At 34.8% G+C, this 26675-nt stretch overlaps 4 protein-coding genes across 4 annotated transcripts; all 4 read right to left on the bottom strand.

Annotated features, from left to right (window-relative positions):
* Nucleotides 1-151: 151 nt before the first annotated feature.
* LOC138122950 (myrosinase 1-like) lies at nt 152-5193 on the bottom strand. Its single transcript, XM_069037390.1, has 7 exons — nt 1950-5193; nt 1223-1899; nt 1075-1169; nt 726-1022; nt 539-673; nt 381-487; nt 152-327 (listed from the first exon to the last, which is right to left on the bottom strand). Exons 1-7 carry the CDS (start codon nt 1997-1999, stop codon nt 204-206), a joined length of 1485 nt encoding a protein of 494 aa, XP_068893491.1. The 5' UTR covers nt 2000-5193; the 3' UTR covers nt 152-203.
* A 492-nt stretch (nt 5194-5685) lies between these two features.
* Nucleotides 5686-7627, bottom strand: LOC138122948 (myrosinase 1-like). Its single transcript, XM_069037389.1, has 7 exons — nt 7487-7627; nt 6756-7432; nt 6604-6698; nt 6250-6546; nt 6063-6197; nt 5901-6007; nt 5686-5843 (listed from the first exon to the last, which is right to left on the bottom strand). The coding sequence occupies exons 1-7, from the start codon at nt 7534-7536 to the stop codon at nt 5720-5722; spliced, it is 1485 nt and encodes a 494-aa protein (XP_068893490.1). The 5' UTR covers nt 7537-7627; the 3' UTR covers nt 5686-5719.
* Nucleotides 7628-13946: 6319 nt separating this feature from the next.
* Nucleotides 13947-15956, bottom strand: LOC138123554 (myrosinase 1-like). The gene is made up of 7 exons (XM_069038307.1): nt 15799-15956; nt 15066-15745; nt 14918-15012; nt 14566-14862; nt 14377-14511; nt 14219-14325; nt 13947-14161 (listed from the first exon to the last, which is right to left on the bottom strand). The coding sequence occupies exons 1-7, from the start codon at nt 15846-15848 to the stop codon at nt 14038-14040; spliced, it is 1488 nt and encodes a 495-aa protein (XP_068894408.1). The 5' UTR covers nt 15849-15956; the 3' UTR covers nt 13947-14037.
* Nucleotides 15957-18418: 2462 nt separating this feature from the next.
* LOC138123553 (myrosinase 1-like) lies at nt 18419-20409 on the bottom strand. The gene is made up of 7 exons (XM_069038306.1): nt 20249-20409; nt 19516-20195; nt 19365-19459; nt 19017-19313; nt 18829-18963; nt 18671-18777; nt 18419-18613 (listed from the first exon to the last, which is right to left on the bottom strand). The coding sequence occupies exons 1-7, from the start codon at nt 20296-20298 to the stop codon at nt 18490-18492; spliced, it is 1488 nt and encodes a 495-aa protein (XP_068894407.1). The 5' UTR covers nt 20299-20409; the 3' UTR covers nt 18419-18489.
* Between the last annotated feature and the right edge of the window lie 6266 nt (nt 20410-26675).

The raw sequence follows: 26675 nt of genomic DNA, 5'->3' as shown, positions 1-26675 counted from the left end.
TTTTTAGAGATTGTTCACATATAAAATATATGGATATCATTTCAATTTTTTTTTGTTGAATTTTTAGCAAAAGTTAGAGAACATGGCTCAATTATTTTAATAATTGTAAGACGATCGTAACTGCTTTATTAATATACAAGAATACAAAATGTCTGGTTTTAATTTGTAATGATAACAATAAAATTACAAATTAGGGACTGCATTTATTCGCACACATCTACTAAACACCTGGTGGCAATTACTTGTTTGTAATAAGCTGCTGAAGCTTTTGGAGTTCTTGGCCTATCAGGATCTTCAAAATCTACACTGTACAATCCTAATTTGTCACTAAAATAAAACTTGGAAGGTAATTTATTTACACACCAGTTGCAATACTGTACTTGTAACCACTAGTCCATTCAAAATTATCCATTAAGCTCCAAACTGTATATCTCGTAACATTTACACCATCGTCCAAAATAGCTTCAAGAAGATTGCTCAAGTATTCCTACAGGAAGTAATTTTATACATTTGAATTAACGTCTATGTTAAAGATTACCTTGTGATAATTTATTCTTCTGTCATCCTCCAGGCCCCCTGCGTCAGGGTATCCATTTTCTGTAATGAAAATTTCTGGATTATCGTATGTTTTGCTTATCCAGTTAACCGCTTTTCTTATTCCCCACGGTACAACCTATAAGATTTTTAGTTTAATTGAAAACAAAAATACTGGTAGTTTCTATTACTCTAAACCATGAAGTAACAGTTTCTTCCCAGGCATCGTCAGGAAATTGAAGTATATTTAAGTCGCTATAATAGCCGAGGTCATTTATGTCCGCTTCTTCCAGCCACTGTGCGTAAGTAGCTGTATAAAAATTGAGTGCGACGAAGTCATGAGTTCCCTTGATGTATTCTATTTCTTCATCTGTGAATTTTGGAAGCCTAGAAATTTCGAAACCTTGACCTGCACTTCTTTCGTCGATACGATCTATCATTACTTGAGGATAGTTGCCGTTGATAACAGGATTGGCAAACCAGCCAAACTGTAAATGTGGGGATTAATTTAACTCTTAATCAATTCAATTTTTGTAGTACCGTAAACTGAAGCCCTCTTTCAGCAGCCTCTTTGTCTTCATCGCTACCACTTGCTGGTTCAAACCATGCAGTATCAATGACGATACCGACCGACCCTGTTGAGTATTGCCTTTAACAGAATATCGTTTAGGGAATTTATTTGCATTACCTTGTTGTTCAGCTCGAAATTCTTCATCGTAAATGTGGTACGCTTTGGCGTGTGTTTTAAGCAAAATGTGTGTACATTGATAATCTGCTACTCCACTAGATGTATAACCTGGTGCTTTGTCACCATCTCCGTATCCTCCTAAACATGTCTGTTTTGGCTCATTGAACGTCATCCAATGTTTGACCAAGTCTCCAAGCTCTTTGTACAGAGTTCTAGCGTAATAAACGAAATGGTCTTCAAGTTCTGGATTGGGCCAACCTCCAAGTTCCTGCAATGCTTCTGGAAGATCCCAATGGAACATCGTCACCATCGGTTCAATGCCGTTGTCGACCAGTTCCTGGACCAAATTCCTGTAATAGTCTAAACCGAGTTGGTTAACAGGGCTGCCGGCGACTCCCCCCGGTATGACTCTAGACCATGATATTGAAAATCGGTAGAAATCCACTCCCAGATCTTTGAGCATAGCAACATCTTCTTTGTATTTGTGGTATGAATCGCATGCAATGTCACCGTTATCTTGGTTGGCGACGTATGTTGGCTTTTCATGGCATATGTGGTCCCAGATATTTTCACTTTTACCATCTACATTCCAACCTCCTTCAACCTGATAGGAAGCGGAGGCTGCACCGAATTTAAAGTTTACAGGAAAGGTGCGGTTTATGGCTGCGTGAGTTTTTCTTAAAATGTAACCATCATGTGATGTTAAAGAATTTAAGCAATAACTTACTCGAGTGGCCAACCACATACACACAACAGCAAAACTAGTTTATACTTCATCGTGTCAGTTTGCTATAGGACGTTCTGGCGCGGAGAACCTTTATATAATGTATTAACAATCACGATTTCTATCTTCAAAAAATATTCAAGATGAAAATCTTATCCAACTTGACAGCAATAACAAGTGTGATTCTTACTGAAGCGTAGGAATATTTGGTAAATGATAATATTTATTTTAAAACACAATTCTTATTGTGTCTTAATTAATTTTCTAGTGAAGCCTACTCGAGGCCACCAGTGATAAGTTTGGATCAGCTGTAATAAAGAGGATATCAAGACGGCATGTGTGCCTTCCTTTAAGAATCAAAGTGTACAAAAGTGCTGTGAAAAATGTAAACAATCGGGAATGGGTTTGAAGATAGTCTCCTGCAGGCTTGGAATTAAGGAATTTTAAAAACTTTCTTCCTCCCTATCTTCTGAGCGTTATCCGAAGATTTGCTTGGATCCAGCCCCTTCCTTCGGCCAACATTGGAACTAGCCTGTCGGAATACCCGCATGCTTCATTATGTCGTAGTAAATCGTACGTTGGTTCAAGAGCTACAAAATTATAGAGTACATCTCAAAAATCAAGAAGTCGATTTATTACGGTTTTTTCACATGTAAAGATGCCTTTTTGAAATTTGAACGTCATATTTTTTATATAGGTTAAGTAAGTTTGGCAACACGAAATGTCGCTGATATTTTAGAATACCATAGTATTGTCTTGCTTTATCCTCTGCACGGTGCTTTTCGCGATGTTATAATACTGGACTACTCTCCAGATCGACCATCCTTCTTCTAATTTGGAAAGAACGAGCACTTTCGCGTTTTCGGTTAGGTTAGGCATTTTGTTTATCAAAATTGACATTGATCATTGACAAAAAATGTAAGTGCAATTCACACTGTACAAAATTAGGTGTTGATACTCTTGGAGTGTTTATTTGTTATTGTTTACAAACGCATCCGATTGTCGATCTGCCGGTGATACAGGGTCATTCTAAATGATTGTACCATCGTCGTTGGCGTTGAAAACCCACAAATTTTGGATGTGCCGCCAGCCTCGCAACGTTAGACAAACTAGTAGACAGATTTCCACTACCGCCAGCAGCGCTACCTTTCGGCGACACTAGTCTTACTCATGTTATGAAGCTTGCAGCACATTCAACTAAGCCACCAACGCCTACTACGATGGTACAATCATTTATAATGACCCTGTAAAGTGTAAATACAAGGGGGGATGGATTGGCCGACAGCCTTGGGTTTTAGTATTTTCTACCACTGGGTGTGAAATAGATATCATTTTTTCCTTGAATATTTAACAAGAATGCATTCATTGTTTAATAGTCGTGGAGAAACTCTATTTCTGAATTAAATATTCCTGACTTAGTGTCAGTTGCGTGAAACAGTTTATGAGTCTTCTCATTTTGGGTAGTGTGATGATATGACCAACGTAGCTTATATTCGTGTCTTCTGTCTATTCTATATTGTTATTACTGTTTGCAATAATTAAATCATAAGTTACACCTTCATACTTATCCAAATAAAATTGACATAAATTTAATTTTTTATTATATGTTATTTATAATAACAAAAATTGAAGTGTTTTTCAGCAGCTTTTTTATCGTGATCATTATCGCTAACTGGTTCATATCGCATAAAAAACCAACAACAGCATCAATCGAGTTTATCACAACTGATAAATTGTACTAGAAATTTAAGTGTTTTTCAGCTTCTTCACTCTAAATACCTATCATATTAAGCTTTGGTATATGTTTTAATTACAGGTGCGCACTTTTAAAATCATCACACCACTATATTACTGTAAACCGTAAGTCTTGATGTCCAAATCGTAATTCAGTATTCGTAAATTTTTAATTAAAAAAACTGCACTCTTTTCACTTACTGTTGAATTTGAGAGTTGCTTTCCATGCAATTAACAGGTCAATAGAGAAAAACTATATTTTAATTATCTGTGCTGCTTAACAATTGGACAGAGAATGAGAGTTTACTTGACCAAAGGATCAGGTGTTACCCTTCCTAAAAGACCACTGACCTAAAACTATAGTGCTTTTATCTTCATAAGGAATTTTGGCTTAAGTCATAAATAAACCGAACAAAGACCCTACTTAAAGAAATTTACTGTGATATTGTACCTGTCAATCACTAAGCCGCCTCGGAGAAAAAAATTACCTGGGGTAGTATTCAAAATATTTGTGGGAGACCGTCAATATGACAATAAATTTCTTTAAGTTTGTTCGGTTTATTTAGGGCTTAAGTCAGAATTTCTTACAAAGATACAAGCACTATACCTGTAAAATTGCAGAACAAAAATGTAGACGATTTTATTGGTTGATGCTTGAAGAAATCTCTAGGCAGTTCTTTTAAAGAATGTAATAAACAAAGACATTTGTTGTGAAAGTTTTAATGTAGGCAAACCTACGGGATCCTGTACTGGTCAAGGAAGGTTCCGGTGGTAACATTGTCACTACGGATTCGACGGCCTTATCCACTACTTCTCGGAGTAAATTTCTTTAATTGTGTACGTTCAGTTGGTTAATTGGATTGTCTGCTACACCTTTGAAGATTACTTTATGTCTACATCAACATAGGCAATTGTTCACTGCCAGAGTTTCGAGTATGAGGATGCAGCAAGAACGAGAAATTGGGATTTCAGCTTCTTCACTTTTAGGGGTTTAGTGTGGGGTTGTAAAGATTATAAAATGAAGATTTACGACTATGAGCACTTCATTCCAGGAGGGATAAACAACCTGCATTTTGCCGATTGCCAACTCAAACAGTAATTGTTGCTCACACGGGTGTGTCAAAAAGGACGGACACCAAAAACGGTACAAAATTTAGACGCAAGAGCTTTTGGAAGTTATAACTAAACTACCTGTATAACTAAATAATCCTGTTATTGATGTGGGAACATAATTGTACGTGTCAAGTTTCAAAGGTGCCATCGACAAATATCCTTTCAAAAATACATTTGAAATTCGTTTCTTCATGAGTGTTGAATATGATGAAATTTGCTGTGGGAGAGTACTGTTTTCTCAATTTCGTTGTAAGTCGTAAAATTGTATTGCATATTATGAGCGATTAACGGGTACAATAGATTTGAAAAGATTGGGAAGCGGCGCGTGCCATTTGCCTTAAAATGCAAATATGCAAAATGTATAATACAATCCCGCTTAAAATATTACCTGCTAGTGGTAAACTAGGATTTATAAGCCCCGCAAGATCTTTAACTTAAAGTATTTTATGACCTACAACCAAATTGCGAAAACAGTAGTTTTCAAACGTGGCAACATTGATAACATGCCAATTGTATCATAGTAACAAAAAAAAAACACCTTGAAATTGTGACAGTTTTCAAATTGTTTTCAAAATGAGGTTCACCGCAGATAAATATTGTAATATGTATTCAGCACTTAGTGCCGCAGAAAATAACGCGGCATTTAGCTGCGTTTTTCTAACGGAAGGCATCTCAGTGTGAATGATATTTATTAGGCGTCTTGACCAACGACTGAGAGAAAAAAAAAATGTAACCATGACAACTACACTCGGTAGTTTTTAGTTAGCTATTGCGTTGCTGCCATTTTCATTTTCACTTTCTCAGTTTTTTTTTTTAACTGAAAATTAAAACAACAGTTTTTGATATAAAATCATGGTCTATGTTATGCTATGCTATGCCACTGAAACGCCTGTTCGTCCTTTTATTCTTATATTCTATTCTTCTATTTATTCGCACACATCTACTAAACATCTGGTAGCAATTACTTGCTTGTAATACGCTGCTGAAGCTTTTGGAGTTCTTGGCCTATCAGGATCTTCGAAATCTACACTGTATAATCCGAATCTTTCACTAAAATAAAATTGTTAGGTATGTAATTTTATTTACAAGTCAATCTTAATGATTTACCTGTAACCACGAGTCCATTCGAAGTTATCCATTAAACTCCAAGCCGTATATCTCGTAACGTTTACACCATCGTCCAAAATAGCTTCAAGAAGATTGCTTAGGTATTCCTACATGAAGTAGTTTTATGCATTTGAATTAACGTCTATGTTAAACATTGATTACCTTATGATAATTTATTCTTCTGTCATCCTCCAAACCGCCTGTGTCAGAGAAACCACTTTCAGTAATGAAAATTTCTGGATTATCATACGTTTTGCTGATCCAATTAACTACTTTTCTTAGACTCCATGGTACAACCTAGAAATATTTTAGTTCAATTAAGAACAAAAATAACGTTGGTTTTCACTACCCTAAGCCATGAAGAAGCAGATTCTTCCCAGTCTTCGTCAATGAATTGATTTACATTTAAGTCGCTGTAATAGCCGACATCATTTATGTCTGATTCTTCCATCCACTGTGCATAATTAGCAGTATAAAAATTGAGTGCGACGAAGTCATGAGTTCCCTTGATGTATTCTATTTCTTCATCTGTGAATTTGGGAAGTCTAGAAACTGCATAACCCTGAGTTGCACTTCTTTCGTCGACACGATCTATCATTACTTGAGGGTAGTTACCGTTGACTACCGGATTGGTATACCAGCCAAACTGTGGAAAGCGAGGTTTAATCTAACTGAATTGGTTTTTTGTTTGTTTTTGTCCTACCATAAATTGAAGGCTCCTTTCAGCAGCCTCTTTGTCTTCATCGCTACCACTTGCTGGTTCAAACCATGCAGTATCAATGACGATACCTACCGATCCTGTTGAGTACTGACTTTAACAGAATATCGTTTAGAGAATTTATTTGTATTACGTACCTTGTTGTTCAGCTCGAAATTCTTCATCGTAAATGTGATAAGCTTTGGCATGTGCTTTAAGCAGCATATGTGAACATTGATAATCTGCTATTCCACTGGCTGTGTAACCCGGTGCCATATTACCATCTCCATATCCTCCCAAACATGTCTGCTTTGGCTCATTGAATGTCATCCAATGTTTGACCGAATCTCCAAGTTCTTCGTATAGAGTTCTAGCGTAGTAAGCAAAGTGGTCTATAAGTTCTGGATTAGGCCAACCTCCAAGATCCTGCAATATTTCTGGAAGATCCCAGACGTACATCGTCACCATCGGTTCAATGCCATTGTTGACTAGTTCTTGGACTAAGTTCTTGTAATAATCTATACCGAGTTGGTTAACAGGGCTGCCAGCGATTCCCCCCGGAATGACTCTAGACCATGATATTGAAAATCGGTAAAAATCGACTCCTAGGTCTTTGAGCATGGCAACATCTTCTTTATACTTGTGGTACGAGTCGCATGCTATGTCACCGTTTGTTTTGTTGACGATGTATGTTGGATTTTCATGGCAGATATGATCCCAGATGTTTTCACCTTTACCATCTTCATTCCAAGCTCCTTCAATTTGATAGGTAGAAGTGGCTATTCCGAATTTAACAGTTGCAGGGAAGGTACGGTTTATGGCTGCGTTAGTTATTCTTAAAAAAATAACAATAACGTCATGGAATTTTTTAAAAATTTTAGTAACTTACTCGAATGTCAAACCACACAGGTACAACAGCAAAACTAGTTTGTACTCCATTTTGTCAGTTTGTTGTAGAATGTTTTGTTGGAGAAGCTTTATACACTGTATTAACGTACTTGATTTCTATCTTTAAAAATATTCAAGATGAAAATCTTATCAAATTTGATAACAGTGGCAACAGTGACTAAGACCAAGGAGCACTTATTGTTAGTAAATTATAATATATAAGGTTGTTAATTATTTTTATAATGAAGGTGATCGAAAGCTACCTTTGATGTCTTAATGAGCGGTGCCATGGAACACACCAAGATGGTGCTGTCCGGTAAATACCTGAAAATTGTGTTAGGAATGCAAAAAAACAACACCTAGAAATAGGGACATCGAAATCTGTAACATATCCGACTGGAAAATGCCCTATAATATTAGGATAAAAGAATAGTACCTACACAAAAGCTCATGCTCAATAAATCTCATGCTCATTTTATTGTTCCTAAATAACAATTAAACGAGTGCAATTAAGTATCACTGAAAAAATCAAACTTATTATTAGCTTTATTATTGGATCTAATCATGATATCAAGAAGACAATGAAATTTAAAATTAGTAGGAGTGTTTGGGTGCTCTGAAATTAAAAAACATAACTAGATCAGTGTAGTACCGTGCGATCAAATAAAAAAAAATCAGAGTAGGAGAAAATGCTGTTTTGAACCAATCAAAGCATCAGAATTGCATAATTCAGGTAACTCGATTTTTTTTTAATTGATTGCACGTTAGATGAGATGTCAAAAATTTTGTAAGCTAGACGGGCAATGGAGCACTTTGACGTTTACCAAAATAAAATCTATTTTTGTTCGACACTGTCAGAATTTGAGAATTTTCTCCTGTGTGAACGGATTTTGATAAACTTCAAGCTAATTTTAAAGATTTTAAGAGATTTGGAGCTTTAAAGGGGCTCGTTGAACAAAAAAAAAAAACGTTGTACTCCACTCGTTCGTGTGTAATTTGGGCCTTTTTGGCACTCGTGGGCCTTTAAAACGCTCGTTTCACTCGCGTTTAATAATTGCCCACTTGTGAGAAAAACTCATTAAATAAACCACTATTGTTAGCATAAATTCCTATATGAGAGATAATATTTTTTTCTCTGCAGTACTTTCCAGTAAAAATTTAATTGGTAGTTACTAAATGACCTGCAGTATATTGTTTTCCTCAGAGAAGGAGATTAAGAGTACGAGTACAAAGTGTTGAATCGGTTAAAGCAATTGCAATAAAATTAAAGTTACAAAAAATTCTCAAAAAATGTTTGAGTTTAAGAAGCGGCATAGAAACAATGAATACTCGTATTTTGGTTAAACGGTAAGGAATACAACAGTAAAAACTGCATCAAGATAATGTTTACAACACTTAAAATTGTAAAGCTGATCTTAAACAATAGTTGTTCACGTTTATCTTAGACAATACAAATTGTTTATGTCATCTTAAGTTAAAAATAAATATTATTTTGTAAATGTCTTACGTATCAAGTTTGAACAAGGTATTCTCAGGTGATTCTTTAAAATTTTTTATCGTGATTGACACTCTCGTGACATTGATGCTGATAATTAGTATCTTTCCATAGTTTGTCAAATGACAGAGTATTCCATATAACAGTCAGCTATTGTTAATAATATTTTTATTAAAGATCAGCACTGGAATTTCGTGATGGAAATTAAAACGATTTAGTTTAAATCAAAATTTACATTGTTTGATAAACCATTTGTGGAAACCTCACTAAGCAATGTTTCACTGTTGATGATTTTAAATATGTATACAGATTGTCCCACCTAAGACTTTTAGGTCTTATACTCGTATCTCTATTATTTATGGACCGATTGTTGTGAAATTTGGCAGATTGATAATAATATAAAGGGTGGAGATTAATCTCGCGTTACTCAAGTACCTCCAGTGTTAAAAACGCCATTTTAACTCCCTTTATTTGTCAGTTAAATCGTTTAAGATTTATCTTAAAGTGTAGAACAACAATAAACAATGACTTCCGCAAAAATTCGTCCCCTGAAGGTCGCCGTACTATAAGAAAAATAGGAAAAACCGTGCCAATTTATTTAATTTTTCGCAGAATTGTTCAGTTGTTTCAAAGCGACTTGACTTGAATATCTCAAAAATTTTTTCACATTTTTAACAAAATATGTAATTGATGTTTTCTTGAAGTACAAACTGTTAATTTGATAAAAAAAAATTGTGTAGACACATGTTTCCTAACGAGTAACAATCGGACAGTAGTTTTGTGTAATTTCAAATAAAGGAAAAGGTTTTAGAATTACATTTTTTATTAATCGGGCATTTTATTCCTCATTGACCTCATTCACTAGAATATCTATCTTCCAAATTTCATAAAACTCGGTCCATAAATAATAGAGATAGAGAAAATCTTAGGTAGGATATGCTGTATTTCGCCATTAAAACTGTCGAACAGGTTAAATTAATTTACGAGGGGGATACGTAATTTGCTGTTTCTGTTTGTGTCTCTTCAACCCGAATGGTTTGCAAGAAAAATTCTCCATGGCGACACAAATAAAGAATTTTCGAAACCAACGACCTCAATGTGTAATCAAGTAGACAAAGAAAATTCGGGGTATGAAAATTTTGACAATGATAATGTCGCGACAAGTCCGCTAATAATAATGGCAAGGAAAGCCGACTACAAGAGCCGTATAAGTTTCCAGAAAGTGCTATCGTTAGTACAACGTACTGTCTTGGAAACAGACTGAGGAATATGAGCCAAGTACAATATTTATTTCATGTATTTACTTTTACGAGTATTACTTATTTATACATATTTGATTTTCTATTTGGTAATACAATTTTATTTGAATTGAGTACAGCCACATCATTAACAAATGTCCATCAACCATCTTGTAGTAATAACTTGTTTATAGTAATCTGCCGAGGCTTTGGGAGTCCACGCTGTAAATCCATATTTTCCGCTAAAATAAAAGGATTCAAATAATTGTGCAAACAATGATGTTTCATTATGTTACACATAACCACGGGCTCATTCGAAATTACCCATTAAACTCCAGGTGGCGTATCGAGTAACATTCACTCTTCTTTCATTGCTTTTGGGATATACCTATATGTAAACAATCGGGGATAGGCGTGAAGATAGGCTTTTGCAGGCTTGGAAAGAGTCCTTGACCACGAGAAAGAAACTCGTTAGGAATCTGAGAGTAGATCTTTTAGGGGAGCAAGACTCTCTTCGAACTTGTGGTATGAATCGCAAGCGATATCTCCGTTGGAATTGTCATATGCTAGATCATGAGTTGTGTGAGTTAGGTTGTGCCAAATGTTCTCTCCTCTGCCATTTTTATTCCCGGCGCTTTCGATTTGGTAGGCAGCTGTTGTCACTCTAAATTTAAAATTTGAGGGAAATTTCCGAAAATCTATTCCTGTAGCTGTTCCGATTTTTTGTGTATTTGAATGAAAGACACCATCAACACTTACATCCATAGCTGTAGTGGTGTTAGCACTCTAAAAAGTGCTTTTGAGAGAAAAAAAATTAGATCAAGTTTAAAAATAATATGGAGGTAAAACATCCTATTTAAAATGTTCTGGATAATAGCTGTCTCATCTAAATGAGGAGATTAGTCATTCATTATGGTACATATTTTTTATTTGTAATCATAGCTTCATAACACATAGTTGTTATTTTTAATGGAAGTTTTTTGCTTTTCTAAAGACTGCCTGCGTGAAACAATGTTTGAATACCGATTTTTGTGTTTCTCCCTTACTGTTGCATATTTGTATTCAAGAATTTTTGTTGTGTGAAGAAATAAACAATATAGATCAATTATTTTGGTAATACACTTACCGGTCGGATTCCTTAAATTCATTGAATTTTGTCAAAAAAAAGTTTTATCATTGATGTAGTAATTGATCTCTTCTATTGAATTCTGATACCAGTTGAAAAAAACAATGAAAATGTTCTTACTTGGTGCCATCAGTTAGTTATTTTTAAAAATATTTTCAAATATCTTCCGAATATCTGTTTTTAATTGCTTGAGCGTAAACAAAATGCTGAAGTTCTTGGAATTCAGAATTAGCACTGAACATTCCGAAGTCTGCGCTGATGCCAAAGTACTTTAGAATATAATAAAGAGTTATCCTTTTATATATTTTTTTTTTCATTCTCCACTTTGTCTTTGCCAGAAACTCGATTTCTGTATTGAATATGTTGAGCTATTGTCGTTGAGTGAAACAGTTCATTAATTTTTTTATCCTCTACCTTAAATGTGCTCACCTGTAATTATTATAACATATACCAATGGTTATGGTATTTATTGCGAAGAATTCCGATTAACACTGTTATTGGTTCTATTGTAGTTTCAATTTGGTTGTAGGTCGTAAAATTTTATTGGATATTATGAGCGATTAACGGGCACAATGGTTGGGTTTGAAAAGGTTGGAAAGCGGCGCGTGCCGTTTGCCGTACAATGCAAATATACCAAATGTACAATACAACCCTGCTTAAAATATTACCTGCTAGTGGTAAACTAGGATTTATAAGCCCCGCAAGATCTTTAACTTAAAGTACCATAAAATTTTACGACCTACAACCAAATTGAAACTACAGTATGTGGTATGGAGCAGCTAGCGATAAAGATCACGATAAAGAAGCTCCTGAAAACACTTCAATTTGTGATATACTCCGTACACTGATATAAGCACGTTTTAGTTCCAAAACATAACATAGTGAAAAATACTAACTTTCCATCTCAATTGTTTCACGTTATTTAGGAAACCATTGTAGCCTTGCAGATTAATTGCCGCCAGTAGTAATCCTACGCCTATTATGTTGTTTACAGAATTACAGCTGTCAATCTGAAAGAAGTTTCAGTACAAGTGTTTTCAATTGTTATAAACTATTGTTGAAATTATTGATTCTTCGAGTATGAATGATATAACAAATGTTTTGGGCGCTATTCTACTTTTTACCGCGTAGACACTTGTCTCTGTGTCTGTCAAAAAACGTGCAATTTATCGGTCAAGGATAAAAATCAGATTCTAAAATTTCCTCGAGGACAAAATTCGCAGAGTTTGCATATATCAAAAGAACTTATGATTTTATTGGAATTAATGTAGATTGTAGGCCGTACTAACGATACAACATAAACCAAAGACAGATTATGTCGCTATACCACTATTTGTCAATTTTGATGCCGAAAGAGCAATTCCATATTCGTAAATGTATACGATTTTATTCGTTGAACATCATCCAGTGCGTAAAGAAATCGTGAGGCAGTTCTTTTAAAGAATGTACTGGTCGAGGAAGGTTCCAGGGGTAACGTTGTTACTATGGGTTAGCCGGCATTATCTTTTACTACTTGGAGTAAATTTCTTTAATAGTGTATCGTCGGCTTTCTTTAGAAACCGTGTATGTCCAATTAGCAAAATTTTTCTGGAAAACTGTTTCAAATTCTCATTTGTTATGTTAGCTTTTTGGAGTAAGGGGCAAAAAATGTGTATTAAAGTTTTGTATAGTATTTTATCAAAACAGTCTGCTGATTGTATCATGAAACTTATTTAAATAATTAATAATTATTTAAATAAATCAATAATCAAAATGGGACTTACGCGGTTTCTAAAGAAAGCCGACGGTATGTTGAGTTGCTTAATTATGCTACACCTTTGAGTCTATATCAACATCGGTAATTGTTCACTCTTGGGTTTACGAGTAGAAGAGTATGAGGATGCAGCAAGAAGTAGAACAATATGCTTTCTGATTGGATATATTTTGAATTAAGAATTTGTCTATTCTAAAAGAAATATTATCGACTTATTTCAACAAACTGTATTGATCAGTGGTTCTTAACCTTTTCAGTCGTCGACACCTCTTCAATTGTCGAAAAGTGTATCCATTTTCCTGTTATTAACTGCAATTAATTCATCTTTTTCGTCGCAACGGTTGTACCCCCGAGGTATACGCCTGAACTTTATCATGTTAAATATGAAAAATATTAATATAAAAATGTAAATATAAAGATGATTTTGAAGAGTGTTACGAGTTTTAGAGGTTTTGGCATTTTTAGATATCTGGATCGTTTAGCAACAGATTTACAGATTAAGGCCGGGTTGCATAAAGCTTAGTTAACATCGTGTTAGCTAACAACGCGTCAAGTCGGAAATCCGTTCATTTGATTGGCTGATTCAGTATGTTAACTTTAACAACGAATTGACATCGCTTTATACAACCGAGCCGAAAATTTGTTTTTTTGGAATCCGTGAATAAATCACATCCTCTTGTTTCGAATTAAGATAATCCATATATTTATTGTGCTAAATCACTGAATTCGGAAGAAAACTTTTTATGAAAAATGACCAATAGTGCAGTTAACACAACTTAACTTCTCCTAGCCTGATAAACCGTTTTCAAAAGAATTTATTGTTTCCATCGTTTAATCAAGTAAACAATATAACTTTAACAGGAGTATTGTAACTGTTTTATTAATGTATAATATCTAAGTACAAGCAGTAGAGGTAACAATGAAAATAGCAAGTTAATAACTATTCGCACATATCTACTAAACATCTGGTGGCAATTACTTGCTTGTAATAAGCTGCTGAAGCTTTTGGAGTTCTTGGCCTATCAGAATCTTCAAAATCTACACTGTACATTCCGAATCTTTCACTAAAATAAAATGATTAGGTATGCAATTTTATTTTAAAGCCAAGCTTAATGCTCTACCTGTAACCAGCAGTCCATTCAAAGTTATCCATTAAACTCCAAGCCGTATATCTCGTAACATTTACACCATCGTCCAAAATAGCTTCAAGCAGACTGCTCAGGTATTCCTACATGGAGTAATGTTACCTATTTGAATTAACGTCCATCTTAAACATTACCTTATAATAATTTATTCTTCCATCATCCTCCAAACCGCCCGTGTCAGAAAATCCATTTTCAGTAATGAAAATTTCTGGATTATCATATGTTTTGCTGATCCAGTTAACCGTTTTTCTTAGACCCCATGGTACAACCTAGAAGATTTTTAGTTCAATTAGGAACAAAAATAACGTTCGTTTTTTTGTTACCCTAAGCCATGAAGAAGCAGATTCTTCCCAGTCTTCGTCAACGAATTGATTTATATTTAAGTCGGTGTAATAGCCGACATTATTTATGTCTGATTCTTCTATCGCTTCTGCATAAGTAGCAGTATACAAATTGAGAGCCATGAAATCGTGAGTTCCCTTGATGTATTCTATTTCTTCATCTGTGAATTTAGGAAGTCTAGAAATTTCGTAACCCTGAGCTGCACTTCTTTCGTCGATACGATCTATCATTACTTGGGGGTAGTTGCCGTTGACAACAGGATTCGCATACCATCCATACTGTGAAAATATGGATCAATTTAAATCTTAATCAATGCATTTTTACAGTAAGTACATTAAACTGAAGACCTCTTTCAGCAGCCTCTTTGTCTTCATCGCTACCACTTGCTGGTTCATACCATGCAGTATCAATGACGATACCGACCGACCCTGTTGAGTACTTAGTTGAATAGAATATCGTTGAAGAAATGTGCTTATATTACCTTGTTGTTCAGCTCGAAATTCTTCATCGTAAATGTGATAAGCTTTGGCGTGTGCTTTAAGCAAAATATGTGTGCATTGATAATCTGCTACTCCACTGGCTGCTGTGTAACCCGGTGCCTTACCACCATCTCCATATCCTGCCAGACATGTCTGTTTTGGCTCATTGAATGTCATCCAATGTTTGACCGAATCTCCAAGTTCTTCGTATAAAGTTCTAGCGTAATAAGCGAAGTGGTCTACAAGTTGTGAATTGGGCCAACCTCCAAGCTCCTGCAAGGCTTCTGGAAGATCCCAGTGGAACATTGACACCATCGGTTCAATGCCATTGTCGACTAATTCTTGGACTAAATTCTTGTAGTAATCTATACCGAGTTGGTTAATAGGGCTGCCAGCGACTCCCCCCGGAATGACTCTAGACCACGATATTGAAAATCGGTAGAAATCCACTCCTAGATCTTTGAGCATAGTAACATCTTCTTTATATTTGTGGTACGAGTCGCATGCTATGTCACCGTTTGTTTGGTCGACGATATATGTTGGGTTTTCATGACAGATGTGATCCCAGATGTTTTCACTTTTACCATCTTCATTCCAAGCTCCTTCAACTTGATAGGAAGCAGTGGCTGCTCCGAATTTAACAGTTGCGGGGAAAGTACGGTTTATGGCTGCGTTAGTTATTCTTAAAAGAGTAACAATAATGTCATGGCAAAGAATTTTAAAGCAATAACTTACCCGAATGTCAAACCACTCAGGTACAACAACAAAACTAGTTTGTACTCCATCCTGTCAGTTTGTTGTAGGACGTTTTGTTGGAGAAGTGTATCTTATATACCATCTTTACAAAATATTCAAGATGAAAATCTTATCAATTTTGATAACATTTCCAAGTGTTATTAAGACGTAGGAGCACTTATTGTTAGTAAATTATAATATTTTTTAAGGTCGGTGTTCATTATGTGTTAATTAATTTTATAATGCAGGCTCCCGAAACCAACCACTGTTACACCAGCATCTAGAAATCTGTAAAATATCCGACTGGAAAATGCTTTCTTCATTCTTACTTTATGTACGCCTTCTGACTTGAAAATACTCGTAACATTTCGAAAGCAAATGGGAGAGAGAAAAATTTTGGAATATTGAATAAAACGTTGTATGGCATACGTGGGTGATTAAATATTACCCACTTATACCCTAAATAACTACAGGTTCGTTCATCGTATACGCGCACGCGAGAAATCGCGACTTCTAATTAAAAAAAATTGTCGAAATTTTTCTCACTTACCTGGGTATTGGTAAGGTACATTTCATAATTTTTTGCTAATTTTTCACTTGCAAACAAAGCCAAAAAAAAATATAAAGTAAATTCTACCAAAAAGTCAAATTCTGATTTTTATACTGACCTACCCAGATTCACTTCCTATAATTATTTATGAAATCAGAGGAAAAAACACCAATTAGATTTTGAATTAAACGCAATTTTATATTCTAACTTTGAAAATCATTTTTATTTATGACCTGCTACTTGTGCTGTTTTAAATTTAGGTGACAATGGGAATTGTCAATTTTATTGCAAAGCTGTAAATAAGAGGCTCAAAACGGTCGGCTAGTAAACTTCGTCCAGCGAGAGATTTTAAATTTTTATTAAATGATCCCAACACTACGAAATGCACTAGAATACATTAATTAGAGCATAATTTCAGACAAAAATGTTACTGCTTGAAGGATATATTTCAAATTTTACGTAATTTAGGTACTACTTTCTCGACGTAGAATTTAGTGCCTTCCATCGCCAAGTACAATGAGATTAGCATCACTTGAAATGCCGCAAAGTGATTTAAATGAAGATTAAACTGTGCTATACTCATTAAAACAGGGTGATTGACATTTTCAGCAATAGTTCCATGACTAACATTGTTGGTACTCCCTGGTGTCCTTCTTTTCGAGTAGACTATCCAAATTTTACTACTCAGTTACGAATCGCACGTTTCCATGTTATTTCAAATTTGGAGTATCAACCGCGTCTTACCAAGTGGAAAGTGCATGGAATGAAGATGGAAAAGGTGAAAACATTTGGGACCGCGTTTGCCACACAAACCCCACTTTCATCGACAACGAAGACAATGGTGACGCAACCTGCGACTCCTACCACAAATACTCGTACAAAGAAGACGTTCAGATGATTAAACGTCGGAGTTGATTACTATCGATTCTCTTTGTCTTGGTCTAGAATCTTACCAAGAGATTTGGCTGGTACCCCTGTGAATCAACTCGGTATACAGAGTGTTTAAAAAATGCCGCACTAAAACTATAGTAATATTTAAAAAATTCTTGGTGTTAAATTTGTACGTGGATGAAGATTTCTTTTATGGTGAATTTGGCAACTGCGTGCACTCACCAGTACCTACCTTAAAAAATTGAAATAGTTTCATCTATTTTTGCATCATTTTCGATAATTAAAAGAGGTAAATCGGATTTAATAGTAAAGACAACAGAGATTGCGTTAAAATAATTTTATGCATTTGGATTAACATCTATGTTAAAGATTACCTTATGATATTGATAACTTATTCTTCAATTATCCTCCAGGCCCTCTGCGTTCATTTTTTGTAATGAAAATTTCTGAATTATCGTAGGTACGTTTTGCTGATCCAATTGACAGCTTTTCTTACACTACACCCCATGGTAAAGTAATAGTAGATTACATACCGAGGTGGAAAGTGTTTCATTCCTGTCGAGAGCTAAGATAGTTTACCAAGGCGTAGCCGAGGTGCACTATTGCTCGAGACAGGAAGGAAACACCTTCCTATCGAGGTTTGTATACTATTTTATTCGGAATCATTACATTTTTCGCAAACAAACAATTAATTTGATGCAATTTCATTTCTACCGTTTTTCGTCAATTCGTGTACGCCACTGGAAAAACGTCATAACAGGGCGGAAAGTGGCGTATTACTGACCAAGAGAGGGAAGTAAAGATAAAAAGGAATGGTTAACTTTCCACCCTCGTATAAGGTTAGGAATGTGCATATTACAATACGATTCCGAATAATAGTAATTATACGCCAAGGTAGAGAAGACATTTTTTTAAGCCGAGGTAGTTTATTCTAGGTGACGGCTGTTCATTATTGACTACTGGTTAATAATAAAAAATTATTAACCTAGGGAGAGAAATTCTACTTCTGGGGTCGATTCAAGTCTCAATAATGACGCCTTCTAAGACTAGTAGTGAAAAAAAGAGTTTATTGTTTTCAAGGTAGGTAAACCTACCTTGTGCTATTTTGAAGTCTCAGTGTTTGTTGATTATACATTTTTTGAAACGTTTAACAAAGTAAACGAAATAATTTTAACAGGAGTATTCTAATTGCTTTATTAATATGTAAAGAAGTAGAGGTAACAACGAAAATGGCAAGTTATTAGCTGCAGTTATTCGCATACATCAACTAAACATCTGGTAGCAATTACTTGTTTGTAATACGCTGCTGAAGCTTTTGGAGTTCTAGGCCTATCAGGATCTTCGAAATCTACACTGTACATTCCGAATCTCTCACTAAAATAAAATTGTTAGCTTTGTAATTTTATTAACAAGCCAATCTTAATGTTCTACCTGTAACCTCGAGTCCATTCAAAGTTATCCATTAAACTCCAAGCCGTATATCTCGTAACATTTACACCATCGTCCAAAATAGCTTCAAGCAGACTGCTCAGGTATTCCTACATAGAGTAATGTTACCTATTTGAATTAACGTCCATTTTAAACATTACCTTATAATAATTTATTCTTCTATCATCCTCCAAACCGCCCGTGTCAGAGAATCCATTTTCAGTAATGAAAATTTCTGGATTATCATACGTTTTGCTGATCCAATTAACCGCTTTTCTTATACCCCATGGTACAACCTAGAAGATTTTTAGTTCAATCAGGAACAAAAATAACGTTCGTTTTTTATTACCCTAAGCCACGAAGAAGCAGATTCTTCCCAGTCTTCGTCAGCGAATTGTTTTATATTTAAGTCGGTGTAATAGCCGACATTATTTATGTCTGATTCTTCTATCGCCTGTGCATAATTAGCAGTATAAAAATTGAGTGCGACGAAGTCATGAGTTCCCTTGATGTATTCTATTTCTTCATCTGTGAATTTAGGAAGTCTAGAAGTTTCGTAACCTTGACCTGCACTTCTTTCGTCGATACGATCTATCATAACTTGAGGGTAGTTACCGTTGACAACAGGATTCGCATACCATCCAAACTGTGAAAATATGGATCAATTTAAATCTCATTTAATGCATTTTTGCAGTACAGTAAACTGAAGACCTCTTTCAGCAGCCTCTTTGTCTTCGTCGCTACCAGTTGCTGGTTCAAACCATGAAGTATCAATGACGATACCGACCGACCCTGTTAAGTACTTAGTTAAAAGAATATCGTTGAAGAAATTTATTTGTATTAAGTACCTTGTTGTTCAGCTCGAAATTCTTCATCGTAAATGTGATAAGCTTTGGCGTGTGCTTTAAGCAATATATGTGTACATTGATAATCTGCTACTCCACTGGCTGCTGTATAACCCGGAGCCATACTACCCTCTCCATATCCTGCCAAACATGTCTGTTTTGGCTCATTAAAAGTCATCCAATGTTTGACCGAATCTCCAAGCTCTTCGTATAGAGTTTTAGCGTAATAAGCGAAGTGGTCTACAAGTTCTGGATTGGGCCAACCTCCAAGCTCCTGCAAGGCTTCGGGAAGATCCCAGTGGAACATTGACACCATCGGTTCAATGCCATTGTCGACTAATTCTTGGACTAAATTCTTGTAGTAATCTATACCGAGTTGGTTAATAGGGCTGCCAGCGACTCCCCCCGGTATAACTCTAGACCACGATATTGAAAATCGGTAGAAATCCACTCCTAGATCTTTGAGCATGGCAACATCTTCTTTGTATTTGTGGTAGGAATCGCATGCTATGTCACCGTTATCTTTGTCCACGATGTATGTTGGGTTTTCATGACAGATATGATCCCAGATATTTTCACTTTTACCATCTTCATTCCAAGCTCCTTCAACTTGATAGGAAGCTGTGGCGGCTCCGAATTTAACAGTTGCAGGGAAGGTACGGTTTATGGCTGCGTTAGTTATTCTTAAAAAGATAACAGTAATGTTATGGCAAAAAATTTTAAAGCAATAACTTACTCGAATGTCAAACCACTCAGGTACAACAGCAAAACTAGTTTGTACTCCATCCTGACAGTTTGTTGTAGAAGGTTTTGTTGGAGAAGCTTTATATAGTGTATTAACGTACTATCTTTACAAAATGTTCAAGATGAAAATCTTATCAAATTTGATAAGAATGGCAAGTGTGACTAAGGGCCTGATTTCAAGTTGACTTGCGACGGTCGCACTTGTTGTTGTCATAGTAACGTCGCAAGCGAGAAAGATGACGCATATTGGTAATTAATGTGTAGGACAAAGATAGCTACACATTTGCGCTGCACCACCTATTTGCGACTATGACTTGAAATCGGGCCCTAAGACCTAGAAGCATTTAATTGGTGCGATTCTGTTTTAAAATTTACCAATATTGCTGTATAACAATGTTGTAGTTGCTATGATATGAAGCTGTTGATTGGTTGCATCTATGCAAAATCAATGTTGTTCAATAACAATATTGCTAAATTTTGAAACGGAATCACACTAATTGTTAGCCAGTTATAATATTTAAAACCGGTGTTTATTATGTGTTAATTAATTTTATAATAAAGTTTATCGAAAGCTACCACTGTTACACCACCACCTAGAAATAGGGAAATCGAAGTCTGTAAAATATTCGACTGGAAAATGCCTTCTTCGTTCTTACTTTATCTGCGCCTTCTAAATTAAAATACGAGAGTGGGGTGAAATATTCCGGGTCTGAACAGGAAGACATTATTGTTTTGGGTTGATTTGTATTTATATCTCAACATGCTTGTAGTCTCCATTTAGCTTAATACACTTGTTCCAACGATGTTCTAAGGCCGTTACGCCAGACTGATAGGTCGATTTGTCGATGACTTCATTATCGTTCGCAAATTTCTTTCCACCGAGTCACTTTTCAGATTTGGAAACAAATGAAAGTCGCACGGGTCTAAATCTGTTGAGTATGGTGAGTGGCGAAGCAATTGAAACTTTAACTGGTGAATTTTAGCCATAGCAATGAGTGACCTATGAAGTGGTGCATTTTCTTGATGAAACAGTCTAAATGGGGCCGTTTTCTCTTAATCTCTTTCGTTCAATTTTTCCACTAAATTTGCATAACACTGTCCAGTGATCGTTTTTTCATTTTGAAGATAATGAATAAAGATTATTCCATGTGGATCCCAAAAACAGTCGCCATAACCTTGCTAGCCGATGCACCTTTACCTTATTTGGAGCTGGTTCCCCTTTTGCTGTCCATTGTTCAGACTGTTGTTCTGTCTCAAGATTTCATGCAAAATATTACATACACCTTCCGTACAAATGCTTACGGTCCCTGCTCTCTCCTTCACTTTCTCTCTGCGGCCTGTCAAAACGATTTTGTGGATTTTTTCTATCATCCCTGGCGTAGTCACCTCAAATGACATGTCCACTACGTGGTTCATCGTTGGTACTTGTTCGACCCAGCGCTTAATCGTTGTATTCGATGGAGAAGAGTCGCCTAACGTTGAATTTAGCTTCTTTTTGATGTCGGTTTTAGTTAAGCCTTTCAAAAAAAAAAAAAAATGAATCGCCGCACGAATCTCTAATTTTTCCATTGTACTGAAATTGCTTGAGATGTTTATCTTCACGAACTGTTTTAAAAACAATAAGCAACATATTGACTTGAAATTTCTAAGGTAACTTGATAAAGATAAAATCATGCAAAGGCTCATTTTAATTTTTCCAAATAACAATTAAGCGTGTGCAAACTAGGTATCACTGTAAAAATCAAAATTATTACAAATCTTATTAATGGATCTAATCATGTTATTAAGAAGACAATGAAATAAAAAAATTAGTAGAAGTGCGTCTGTACTCTGAGATTAAATAACGTTACTAGAGTACTACAGTAAATGCAGGTGTCAAAAATTTTGTAACTTGGACGGATTTCAAATTGAGCTCAGGGCTGTGGAGTACTTCAAAGTTTACCAGAATACAATCTAATGTCATTGCATTAATTCTTTGTTGAATCCAATTTTGAAAAACAAATATAAGGGTTGCCAAAAAGTATGGATACACCTAAATATTTTCAGAACGGTTTAGCAGAGCTCGTTGAAATTTGGCACACAGTTAGAAGTGTTTAACTTCTATCATCTGAGATTTTTGAAAATTGTACATAATTTATTTTGAAGATACAAGGTTAACTCGATTTTTTGAAATAAAAAGATATTCAAAATGGCGGTGATGTGGACATGTGTGTTACATCACTGAATTCACAAAAAATACTCTTCAAAAAAATTAAATTTGACTCCCCGTGCCATTTAAAAAAAATCAATTTAACATTGTATCTTCAAAATAAAGTTGTATGCATACTTTTGACCGACCTGTATGTAACGACATGGTAACTTACTTCCATTGCTTGGTCAATGTAAATAGTAAAATCAGAAAGGTGTGTGGATCTAGTTCAAGTAGATTTACTGAACTTACTCGTATAAATACGAAACATTTTCTTTGGTACCTTTTCTGCAACTGGAGGAGTGAAAATTATTTGCACTTGGCTGAAATTTGTACAAATTAGACTTGATTTTGTGTAGTTCCTTAATGTATGTATGCCCCTTCTTCGCGTGTTTATATTCATAAAAGGAATATATTTGTTACTATAAATTTCTATAAGAGAGATAATATTTTTTTCTCAAAGTACTTTTCAGTAAAAATTTAATTGGTTCTTAAATGAGCTACAGCAAATTTTTTTGTCCAAAGAAAGAGATTAAGTGCCAGTTTACAGAAGCGAAATTAAGTTAACCTTAATCAAATACGAGATTAACTGAACACGTGATCAGATTAAACCAATCGAAGTTTCGCATTCATGGGTTAATCGCGCATTAAAATTTAATTCGAATTAAATATTTAATTCACTTTCTATAAACTGGCCCTAAGAATATAAAGTGTTGAAGAAATCGGTTTAAGCAAATGCAATAAAATTGAAGGTACAAATGATTCTCGAAAAATGTTTGAGTTTACTAAACGACATAGAGAAATTGAAAATTTTGGTTAAACGATAAGAAATACAACAGAGTAAAAACTGCATCAAGATAATGTTTAAAATTGTAAAGCGGATAAATAGTAATTGTTTACGTATAATTATCTTGTCATTTATCTTACACAATAAGAATGTTTATGTCATCTTAAGTTAAAAATAAATATTATTTTGTAAATGTTTAACGTATCAATTATGATTATGAACAAGGTATTCTCAGGTGATTCTTTAAAAATATTTTATCGTGATTTAGGCTCTCGTGATAATGCTGGACTATCTATGAAAATCTGACGTTTTAGTTGGCAGTATTGTGATTTGTCATAATAAATCTATGTTAGGTTATAATTGAACCGAACACTGCTGCCAGTTTGCTACATTTTAAATAGTATATTAAAGAACGCGTTTTATAAGGGTTGATTTGGCGCACGAGTTCCAAACGAACCGTATTGGAGTTTTCTATGGGACGAGTGTGCCAATGCCCTTATAAAACGAGTTTTTTATGTTATTGTTTCGAATTTGCACCCTTGTTTAATTTTTAAATAAAAAAAAATATTTTCAAATTCTAGGGAATTTTGTATTAATTGGTAATTCAAGGTAACAAATGACTCTAAATCTGCAACAGATGTTAAAAAGTAGAGTTTGAACATTAATATTGGAAGTTTTTTGGTGTAAATGAAAATAATACACATGAAATATTGATGAAAATTTTCTTAGAGCTCTATTAAACCACGAGTGCTTTAATAGATAGCCATAAACGACTCCACATTGAATACAATAATAGACCTATTAGAGACGCATTTTCTAAAAAATAATTAAACACATTTTATCTAAATACAATAATCTAAATCTTTAATTGAAATGAAACACATATTTGTAGCGCAGTTCTCGTTTAAGAATATTTCTAATATATCTTAACCAAAAGAAGTTAAACATTTTTAAACTAAATTATTCTCTTAAATAGTTATTAGGTAATCTGAGTCATCAAAATCTGATCCTGATTCTGAATCAGAGTCTGCACATGAAATAATGAACGGAGGAATATTAGCAACCGAAAAATTACCCATGTGTTTGGTCCAAGCTGAAGCAATTAATTCTTCGCAATGTATACAATAATTTTGCCAAATTTCGGGTGTACATTTCAAAATTGATTCCAACCATAAATCGGCAACTTTATTTCTACTCGAAAGTTGCTCATTTATGTGTTTATTGTAATAATTCGTAGACAACCCCCACGCCAAGCAATTGGGTTGTATTGGCAATAATATGGGGGTAATCTAAGAACTTCATGTCCATGATCATTTAAGATTTTGTCTACAACGTATTGTTTTTGATAATTTCTTATATTTATTTCATATTGATTTTTGTTTACTCGACGTGCAGTTTGTAGCCCGAAGGCGAAGCCCGAGGTGCAGATATGTACTATTTTGTGCACGAACCAAAAATTTTAATTAAAAATAGCCGGAATGGTAAAAATTATTTTTAACTGTCAAGATGACACTTAAACTTAATCTAACAGTTAAAAATAATTTACAAATTTTCGGCTTTTTTCAGTTAAAGTCGTTGGGTCGTGCAAAAATTGTCAATGCAGCTTAGGACTGATTGATTTTTATCCTCAGTGCTTTGTATAACCTTCGGGCTACGGCCTTGAGCTACAAACTGCACCTTGGGTAAAAATCATGCACTTCACTCCCTCGGTGCATAATCTACTATTACCATTATCGTTTATAAAATTTAAATTAGGTAAAGAAGGAAATGAACATAACGTACTTATACATTGTAAATTACAGCAGGATTGTAACCTTGTAGTCTATTATTCGTCATCCCAAACATTAAAATTTATTCATCCTGTTTATCCTACACCAGTACAAAACTTACTTAGGTACGTCAAGTGAACCCTCACTTTCAACAAGAAAAGATATGCCAAATTAACATTATATAAAAGTTGTAGGGCTACCGAAAATGGAACACTCGTGTTATGTGACACTTAAGCTCAACTTTTCGAAAAACTGTCGAACAGGTTAAATTAATTTATAGAAGGTATATGTAATATTGCTGTTTCTGTTTATGTCTCTTCAACCGGAAGGGTTTTTATATGAATGAGTCACCACTACTAACATTTGACCATGGCGTTGCCCCGTAGTTACGCTCCAATAGTGCAATAGCACAATTGATGCTATACATATTAGCAATTACATATTAGCAGCACTTTTTTTATTATCACTTAAAATTAAAAAACTTAATATGGAATCTGTTGAGAATTGAATTCCTGGTAATATGAAGTATCGATGAGAATAAGGATAAATTGGAGTCAAATAATACTGATCATTGAGATAATGCTGATCTATCAAACTTGTCTAAACAAAGAAACATTTGATAATATTTAACGATAATAAGTACAAAGAAAAGTTTTGTGATTTTCACTAGTAACTGTATTCTAATTCGCAATAGTTTTTATCGTCAAGTGGTCGAAAATCGCGCCTTTGTGTATCTCCATAGAGACGGTTGAAGTTTCATTTTTTTTCTGAGCGGAGTAGAAGTACTTCAAGTCCTAGGAGTAGAAGTGTCCCAAAGGCGGCTCGACAGATTCAAATGTAAGGGCATAATTTATCAATTACAATTATCAATTACACGAAATATTTAATAATTAAATTATCCTCCATTAAAATAAAGCCTCCAAAAAAGCGAAATAACGAAATTATTACCCAAAATTTAACCGACCCCACTGTCGTATTTCACAAGGCGTTTGTTTTGGGCGTGTCCTTGCTGTCAGATGTGATGTCAAAATCAGCAAGACAGCAAGCAAGATGATCGTTCGGTAAAAGTAACATTTGTAAACGTAAATTGTAATCGTTTGCTAGTTACGGTTTGATAATTTTTGTTATATTTAGCGAAAATCTATCTCCGGTGCCAGTGAAAACGAAATGCATCCCACGGGGCACGACTCGAACAATTGATACAGATCGCGGCAAACCCTATGGAGATCTAATCGCACTAGTCTCCGGCGAAAAGTGTATGATTTGTACATAATGCTTTGGTTCTGATGAAAAGTATCTGGCTACATAGGTAAAATTTCTGAGTTCCCTAGAGGAAGAATGATAAATTATTATTGTAGGTTAGATGTATAAATAGTGGTGACAGGGCTTGTCGATGTGATGAAATCACCAATTTGACAATGGGAGATTTGGGCCCTACTATCTTACTAAAAATTTAGGGATACTAATAATTACAAATCGCGATCATTCACACTTTTGAGAAAGTTTTACCTGGAAATTTGCTGAAAGTACATCGGATTATTTAGATAGTGTTGTAGACTTTACTAATATTATGAAAACTTCAAGTACCAATAATATTACAAGGAAAGTAGGAATTATTGTTGCCTTAAAATTTGAAAATTGTAATATTAATGTAAGTAACTGCAGGAAAAAAAAA

This window comes from Tenebrio molitor, chromosome 2 (assembly GCF_963966145.1).
Source record: "Tenebrio molitor chromosome 2, icTenMoli1.1, whole genome shotgun sequence".
NCBI lineage: Eukaryota > Metazoa > Arthropoda > Insecta > Coleoptera > Tenebrionidae > Tenebrio > Tenebrio molitor.
This window is presented reverse-complemented; position numbering and strand designations above follow the sequence as displayed.

What these genes read in the sequence shown, in the direction of transcription:
- LOC138122950 (XM_069037390.1), bottom strand. Translation starts at nt 1,999, where the DNA reads ATGAAGTATAAACTAGTTTTGCTGTTGTGTGTATGTGGTTGGCCACTC. An exon ending in GTATGTGGTTGGCCACTCGA is followed by an intron (nt 1,900 to 1,949) that starts GTAAGTTATTGC and finishes TTACATTTTAAG; the next exon opens with AAAAACTCACGCAGCCATAA. An exon ending in GAATGGACTAGTGGTTACAA is followed by an intron (nt 328 to 380) that starts GTACAGTATTGC and finishes GTTTTATTTTAG; the next exon opens with TGACAAATTAGGATTGTACA.
- LOC138122948 (XM_069037389.1), bottom strand. Translation starts at nt 7,536, where the DNA reads ATGGAGTACAAACTAGTTTTGCTGTTGTACCTGTGTGGTTTGACATTC. An exon ending in CTGTGTGGTTTGACATTCGA is followed by an intron (nt 7,433 to 7,486) that starts GTAAGTTACTAA and finishes TATTTTTTTAAG; the next exon opens with AATAACTAACGCAGCCATAA. An exon ending in CTGCTTCTTCATGGCTTAGG is followed by an intron (nt 6,198 to 6,249) that starts GTAGTGAAAACC and finishes AAATATTTCTAG; the next exon opens with GTTGTACCATGGAGTCTAAG.
- LOC138123554 (XM_069038307.1), bottom strand. Translation starts at nt 15,848, where the DNA reads ATGGAGTACAAACTAGTTTTGTTGTTGTACCTGAGTGGTTTGACATTC. An exon ending in CTGAGTGGTTTGACATTCGG is followed by an intron (nt 15,746 to 15,798) that starts GTAAGTTATTGC and finishes TACTCTTTTAAG; the next exon opens with AATAACTAACGCAGCCATAA. An exon ending in GAAGAATAAATTATTATAAG is followed by an intron (nt 14,326 to 14,376) that starts GTAATGTTTAAG and finishes TACTCCATGTAG; the next exon opens with GAATACCTGAGCAGTCTGCT.
- LOC138123553 (XM_069038306.1), bottom strand. Translation starts at nt 20,298, where the DNA reads ATGGAGTACAAACTAGTTTTGCTGTTGTACCTGAGTGGTTTGACATTC. An exon ending in AAAGAGGTCTTCAGTTTACT is followed by an intron (nt 19,314 to 19,364) that starts GTACTGCAAAAA and finishes ATATTTTCACAG; the next exon opens with TTTGGATGGTATGCGAATCC. An exon ending in GAATGGACTCGAGGTTACAG is followed by an intron (nt 18,614 to 18,670) that starts GTAGAACATTAA and finishes ATTTTATTTTAG; the next exon opens with TGAGAGATTCGGAATGTACA.